The 7,814-nt window shown below is 41.2% G+C and overlaps 1 protein-coding gene across 1 annotated transcript in view; it reads left to right on the forward strand.

Annotated features, from left to right (window-relative positions):
• LOC311272008 (uncharacterized protein) overlaps nucleotides 1–6,452 on the forward strand; it is a gene marked incomplete at both ends in the record, with an annotated part of 33,934 nt that extends 27,482 nt beyond the window's left edge. Inside the window, 7 exons of the mRNA XM_084378068.1 lie at nucleotides 3,983–4,336; nucleotides 4,569–4,796; nucleotides 5,179–5,439; nucleotides 5,538–5,798; nucleotides 5,917–6,010; nucleotides 6,124–6,190; nucleotides 6,375–6,452. Coding sequence (XP_084234194.1) covers nucleotides 3,983–4,336; nucleotides 4,569–4,796; nucleotides 5,179–5,439; nucleotides 5,538–5,798; nucleotides 5,917–6,010; nucleotides 6,124–6,190; nucleotides 6,375–6,452 — 1,343 coding nt within the window. The remainder of the gene's footprint in view (nucleotides 1–3,982; nucleotides 4,337–4,568; nucleotides 4,797–5,178; nucleotides 5,440–5,537; nucleotides 5,799–5,916; nucleotides 6,011–6,123; nucleotides 6,191–6,374) is intronic.
• Nucleotides 6,453–7,814: the final 1,362 nt, after the last annotated feature.

Consider the following 7,814-nt stretch of genomic DNA (forward strand, 5'->3'; position numbering starts at 1 on the left):
CTGGTGGTTGTGATGTCGGTTCTGCTGCTTCTGTTTTGTCTGTGGATGAGGTGAAACCACAAACATTAATCAGTTCCATCACTGATCTGTTACTTTGAATATTTACTTTCATGTTTTTTGAGTTTTTAATGAACATTTTTATTCATTTTTCAATTTGATTCAGGAAGAAGAAAACTCTGAGCTCCACCACTGAACCAAATGAACCCATAGAGACTCTGGAGATGAGAGAGGTATTGGGCCACAGTGACGAGAAATTAGCACATTTACTGTAGATGTTTTATAACAAAGATCAATTTCAGGAAACAGTTCTGCTTTAAACATGTCTGAGTTTGTTGTCATTTAAAATCTAATTGTATCCACGTTCCATTTATGAGGACTTTGACTCTCATCGTGTTGTTGTCTCTCCCATCAGTTGGAGTCTGATCCTGATGACACCAACATCTCACCTTTGAACAGAGAAACTGCAGCATGTGGCAGAAGTTTTGAGTAGCATGCAGCTTTATGTTTACCTGTGCAGGTACATTACATATGTTAAGGATTATACTTGGTTTGCAACATGCTATTTTGTTATATTATTTTCATAATATAACATTTTATTCTAATGCAGTAAATTGCTTTGAAGAAATACTGATTGGCCGATCACATCACACCTGTCCTGGCAGAGAAAGACATGTGGAACAGGAAGCACAGTATCTCACAGCATGTACATTATATATTAAAACACATTGAAATGTAACATGAGCCCAGCTCTATCACACTCTGTAGCTGTAACATTTTCAAAGTATTGCAGTCGCTGATTGAAATAAACATCCAGCTTCCAACAACAACTCTGTAGTTTGAACATTATTTCAGTTCCCTCTCTGTGCTGCAGAGGGCGACAGTGTGCAGAAAGGTTTGGATTTCAGTTTAAACAAACTCTTTTTGTGTTTAGTCTTCAGAATAAAGGTTTTATTCATCAATAATGGACACAAATAACATTTAAATCAGTCTGTTTTCTCTGACTTGTTCCTTATTTTCTCATTATTTGTCCATTGGTGAAACTGAATGTGATAAACTTTGATGCTCATCGTGAAACAACAAGGAACTGCTTGATCAAATAAAGCTGACTCACCTTAACTGAAAAGAAAACACCTGGAATGAGGAACAAAATGTCTCATCCGACACAACATTCACACAGTTTATTGTCTTAACTATACCTCACACAGTCTCTGATGAATGTCTGGTTTAGGCTTTTAATTTAATCAAAGCTCAGATTAAAATCAAGGCTGACTGAACCTTTGCTGTTCTGCTGCCTCGCCTTTATAACAATATCACATTTAGTGTTCAGTTTGCTGACTGGTCCATGTTTTTGAATGCATGGTTTGCAAAGCAATAATAAGAATCATTTGTTCATTTCATCTTCATACATATTAATAATAGAAAGAGGAAGGAAGCCAGCCGGTTAACAACGCCATGTGTGTTTAAGACAAGTGAACCAACCAGAGAGAGACAAGCTGTCTTCAAAGACCACATCTTCCCTTTTTGATGTAGAGCTGTTTGATGAGATGAACTGACAGCAGTACTTCTCATGTATGTGATCGACCTGCTGATTTAACAGACGTGAGGAGAAGCTATGAGTTTAACAGCAGCAGCGAGTGGATTTGTTGTCGTCCTTCTCTCTGTTCAAGGTACTGTACGTCTACATTTATACTGTAAGACTGTTAGCATGGTGGGTTTTATAGTAAAGACTTGATGTGTGATGTCATGCAGTGTGATGTGATCCCTGATACACCAGACATTCACTTGTCTTTCTTTATATTGAAGTCTTTACAGGACGACCAGCACAGAGCTGGGTCTGTTTTTTACACCTGAGACATCTCTGTACACTTCTACCTTAAACTTTATAAACTGCACAGGTAGAGACAGTAAAGCTGTGTTTGTGTGGATGTACAGTGACTGTACATACTGTACATTAACAATGGAGAAATCTGAAGAGTATTCTGTTAAATAAAATTAATCGCTCTGAGGAACTTCCCCGTTCAAACTTCCTCCAAACTAAACTTGAGCCTGCGTTCGTACGTGTTAGAGGCTGGTCGATGTGCTGTGATAGCATAATTAACAAAGGAACCAGAGTTCAGAAATAACACCAGTCGGTATCATGTCTTTCATGTCACAAGAAAGTACATTTGTCTATAAATACTGTTAGAGTCACAAAATGAAGTGTAAGTCACACAAATGCACATTATTGCTTAAAGAATGTGATTAAAATGAGTTTATAAAGTGGAGGTGTTGCCTGCATTTCTCTACAGCTCTCATTCTCACTCTGCAGCAGCCTGACCACAGGAAGATGAGCAGCCAGCAGACACTTTTTTCATGCGTCACACACTTCTTATAAGTACTTCTCTCTAAGTACTGTGTTAAAGTACACAGTGTCAACACATTGTTGCTCCTTCACTTAACTTCACTTTAAGAGAAACGTGTGATACAGAATAAGTCTTACGTAACGTTCTAGTTAAGATAACAGAGACTGCCCAAAAACCTGCTGATGAATTTTCATTCATCTGATTAACACAGGTGAGAAAGGAGATTCAGGAGACGTGAGGCCTTACGTTGAAGTATTTAATGAAGCTCCATGGAGGAGAACAAAGCTCAACAGTACATGTAGTGAGACAGTGTATTGCTTCACCAGTGCTGAAGGACACTTCCTGGTCTCTGACTATTTAACCTGCTATTGAATACTGCTTGTTTAAGTCACGTTGTAATTGATGTAAGAAGATGGATGTTGGTCGATCGTGAAGCTGGTGTGTTTCTGGTATGAGATATAGTGAAGGTTAGTGAAGGCACAGGAACCTCTGCACACACAGAAGCCTGTGACCCCGAGCATGACCTCAGGGTAACAATACCTCCTCTGTAAGCAGAGTGGGAGATGTATAGAGACAAATGTACTACTATGAACCTATGAGACTGAACATGTGAAAATTCCTTTACAAAACCGTCTGAAGGCTGCCTGTGCTCGCACACCGCAAACACAAGTTTGTATGAAGAGAGCCACAGTATTTCGGGAAGTGTAGCTTCACAGACTGAAGCTCCTCCACTACAGTGAAAACCTGTCTCCTGATGATGTTTTGAGTCTGATTGTAGTTTCTGATGTTCTCTGTGTTACAGTGATACAGGGTCAGGATGACTGGGGAGTGACTTACAGCTCTACTGAGATCTGTGCCTTAAAAGGATCAACAGTGGAAATAAGCTGCACATACACATACCCATCCAGAATAGATGGTGGTGATACTGAAGTTAAGGAAATATTCTGGTTTACTAAACTGAGTGGAAATCAACCTGTGGATCTGAGTACAGACTCAGATTATCAAGGTCGTGTTGAGTACAGTTGTTATGAGAAGAGCTGCACTCTGAGAATCACAGACCTGAGAGAGAGCGACTCAGCTGAGTACAAGTTCAGCTTCATAACAAACCAACCAGATGGGAGATATACTGGTTCACCTGGAGTCACTTTGAGGGTCACAGGTAACATTTTCATTCATATTTTAATTATTTCCAAATGTTCAACATCTAGACAACAATAATATAAATGTGTTGTGTGTGTATGTTGACAGTTTGTCTAAAATAACATTCTCGCTCCTTCTTCACATCCAGATCTCCAGGTGAAGGTGAGCAGATACTCAGATCCTAGCAAGAGAGACCTGAAGTGTCACAGCAGTTGTCGTCTACCTGATCGTTCTTCCTACATCTGGTACAGAAATGGACAGAAAATTCAGTCACAAACATCTTCTACTTATTCAAACTACGTTAATTCTGCAGACAGTTATTCCTGTGCAGTTAAAGGACATGAGGATTTCCCCTCTCCTCCAGTGTGTGAGTTTACTACACTAACATAACACCATCTGATGGAGTCTTATAACTACATGTATTTTAATATGGAGACCCTCATTGTGACTCTTCATCAACTCTGGTTTAAAAACTATCAAAACTTTGTTTTATCTTTCAGGTGTCGATGGTCAAACCTGCAACAGAGTGATTTACACTGACAGAAGCATCTGTGCCTTCAAAGGCTCATCAGTGGACATTTCTTGCACTTACAGCAGTTCTGAAACTATCAGATCTAAATTCTGGTTCAGTCCTGATCATAGATATCAGTGGCAGAGTCCTTCACAACCCCAGGACCTTAGTGAAGACTCCCAGTATGCAGGTCTTGTTCAGGTCCTTGAAACAGAGACAGGACGCTCCACTCTGAGAATCACTGACCTGACAGAGAGTGATTCAGCTCAGTATCGCTTCAAATTCAACACAACAAGCTTTGAATGGAGGAGTAGTTTACCTGGTACAACTCTGACTGTCACAGGTACTGATGAACACACACTGATGTAAAACATCAACATAGTACATTTAGAAACAGTGAACATGTTGAAAATGATGGATCATCATGAGTTTGTGTAATAATGACTGTTGTGTTGGCACTAATGTTCACTGCTAGTTCTGGGAATAGTAACTGTTGTGTTGTCGTGTATGTACATCTATCACTGATTTCTGTCAGAACCAGTGATAATAATATTGTTTCTTGTTCTCATATCCAGCTCTGCAGGTGCAGGTGACCAGAACAACAGTCCACCAGTCTGATACTGAGGCAGAGCTGAAGTGTCACAGCAGCTGCAGTCCAGCTGGTCGTCTTTCCTACGTCTGGTTCAAGAACGGACAGAAAGTCACAGGGGTGGAGACATCTTCTTTTAAAGGCCGGGTTTATCCTGGAGACACCATCTCTTGTGCTTTGAAAGGACATGAGAACTACGGCTCTCCTTCAGTGTGTGAGTTTGATCCATTGTATCAGGAAAAAGACATTCATACACACTGGCTTCTGAAAGTTGTGGATGCAGCAGAATTAAATGTATCTGGATGAAGTTAAACTGCTACAACTAGAGGAGCCTTTGTAAGAGAAGCAATATTCACACTGTCAGGACTCTGCAAACAGGACCTGAACACAACCAGCATGTAAAGTATGGATAACAATGTGTAAAGGTTTTGAAAATTACAAATTTTGAACAGCTTGTTATTGACTGTTCCGATTATAATCAACAATATGGACAGCTGCTGTGATAATGGGGACAATCAAAAGGAAACAAAGACATTTTAATCAAAATAGTCGTTTTTGTAATATCTTAAAATAATAAATGTCCATTTGTTCTCCAGATGCTCTAAAGCTTCCCTCTGTGTCAGTGAGTCCCTCTGCTGAGATAGTGGAGGGCAGTTCAGTGACTCTGACCTGTAGCAGTGATGCTAACCTAGCAGCTAATTACACCTGGTACAAGGAGAACCAAACACTGATTCAAGGACCAGAAGGCATCTATAATTTCTCCTCCATCAGCTCTGAGGACAGAGGGATCTACTACTGCAAGTCTGAGAATCAGTATGGAGAGATCAACTCTTCATCTCTACTCATAGACGTCCAGTGTGAGTAACATCAGCAAGTCACTTAAACTGACAATGAAACTAAAATAAAATGTTGACTAATATTGATTAGTTGTCTCTCTGTACATGTTCTCCTCAAGATGCTCCAAAGCTTCCCTCTGTGTCAGTGAGTCCCTCTGCTGAGATAGTGGAGGGCAGTTCAGTGACTCTGACCTGTAGCAGTGATGCTAACCCAGCAGCTAACTACACCTGGTACAAGGAGAATGAAGACTCACCAAAAGCATCAGGACAGATCTTCACCATCACTGACTTCAGAGCTGAACACAGTGGGAATTATTCCTGTGAAGCCCAGAACAGAAGAGGATGTCATAACTCCACCTTACAGCTGATTGTTGTGGCAGGTGAGACACTAATTGGCTGATTAACAGACAGTAACACCTGAGAAACTGATCAGTGAATCAAACCCTACTAGTGAGGTCCACTACAGTCTATCTAATAACTGTCTATCTCCATTTCCAGGGAGCTCAACAACAACAACAATGATGAACATCATCAGGTTGACTCTGGTGGTTCTGGTGTTGGTTCTGCTGCTTCTGTTTTGTCTGTGGATGAGGTGAAACCACAAACATTAATCAGTTCCATCACTGATCTGTTACTTTGAATATTTACTTTCATGTTTTTTGAGTTTTTAATGAACATTTTTGTTTGTTTGACAATTTGATTCAGGAAGAAGAAAACTCTGAGCTCCACCACTGAACCAACTGAACCCATAGAGACTTTGGAGATGAGAGAGGTATTGGGCCACAGTGACGAGAAATTAGCACATTTACTGTAGATGTTTTTATAACAAAGATCAATTTCAGGAAACAGTTCTGCTTTAAACATGTCTGAGTTTGTTGTCATTTAAAATCTGATTGTATCCACGTTCCATTTATGAGGACTTTGACTCTCATCGTGTTGTTGTCTCTCCCCATCAGTTGGAGTCTGATCCTGATTACACCAACATCTCACCTTTGAACAGAGAAACTGCAGCATGTGGCAGAAGTTTTGAGTAGCATGCAGCTTTATGTTTACCTGTGCAGGTACATTACATATGTTAAGGATTATACTTTGTATGCAATAAGCTATTTTATCTTTTAATGCTCATAATATAACATTTTATTCTAATGCAGTAAATTGCTTTGAAGAAATACTGATTGGCCTATCACATCACACCTGTCCTGGCAGAGAAAGACATGTGGAACAGGAAGCACAGTATCTCACAGCATGTACATTATATATTAAAACACATTGAAATGTAACATGAGCCCAGCTCTATTACACTCTGTAGCTGTAACATTTTCAAAGTGTTGCAGTGGCTGATTGAAATAAACATCCAGCTTCCAGCAACAACTCTGTAGTTTGAACATTATTTCAGTTCCCTCTCTGTGCTGCAGAGGGCGACAGTGTGCAGAAAGGTTTGGATTTCAGCTTTAAATCCTGCCTGTGTTCCCAGCACTTCTTTGGCTTGTACTTCATTTGTTTTTTGTATTTTTTGTTCTTCTTGGATTTGCCCATTCTGTTTTGGTTGCCTTTTAAATTTTCCTTTTGTATTTTTTGATTTTGTATTTAGACCTCAGCTTAGTTATTAAAGCTCCACCTTTGCAGGCCTGCTAGCCTCTTGCCTGCACCAGCTCTGTCTCAGCTAGCCACCAGTCTGCTAGCCTCGCTGCCCAGTGCCGTGGAGGTCCCACTGTCACGCACCATGGAGGGTCGGCTGCCTAGAGGGGCAACCGCCATTCCGACATGTCGCAATTCCGACATGAGGCCCTAATTGTCGGAATGGCAACACTTATACCTTTAATTAAACATCCCATTCCGACAAATTTTTCCTCCTAAGGTCGGAATAGCGGTATTTTTTTCGTTTTTTAAACGTGTTGCCATTCCGACCCATCTTTTAAAAGGGTTAAGGTTAGGGTTAGGGTTATGGGTTGGGTTAGTATTAGTCTTGTCGGAATGCCGGGATGAAACTTCGTCTGAATAGCGGAATGTTCGCATGTCGGAATAGCGGTACGTCGGAATGGTGACATGTCGGAAAGGCGGTATGTCGGAATTTTGGGATGTCGGAATGCCAGCATGTAACCGGCTGCCTAGTGGTCCCCAGTCTCCGCTGCAGATGCTGCTCCTTTTCCTGGGTCAGCCGGTGCCCCTCTGGCCCCTGGTTCTCTGTTGGTGGCCCGGCCAACACCATCTCCAGAGCCTGGGTCTTCCATCCTTGCTGACCCACTACCAGACCTCCCAGATCATTAGATAGACTTCTCTGACACCCAGCCAGACCTGCCTCATACCATAGTCCCGGTGCACAGTTTCTGGCCTCCAGTCCTGCTGCCCTGTCGCAGACCTCCTGCTCTGGTGTCCAGCTGCCAGGCTCTTGTGCT

The sequence above is a fragment of the Pagrus pagrus genome, assembly GCF_965226575.1.
Source record: "Pagrus pagrus genome assembly, chromosome: 2".
Lineage (NCBI taxonomy): Eukaryota > Metazoa > Chordata > Actinopteri > Spariformes > Sparidae > Pagrus > Pagrus pagrus.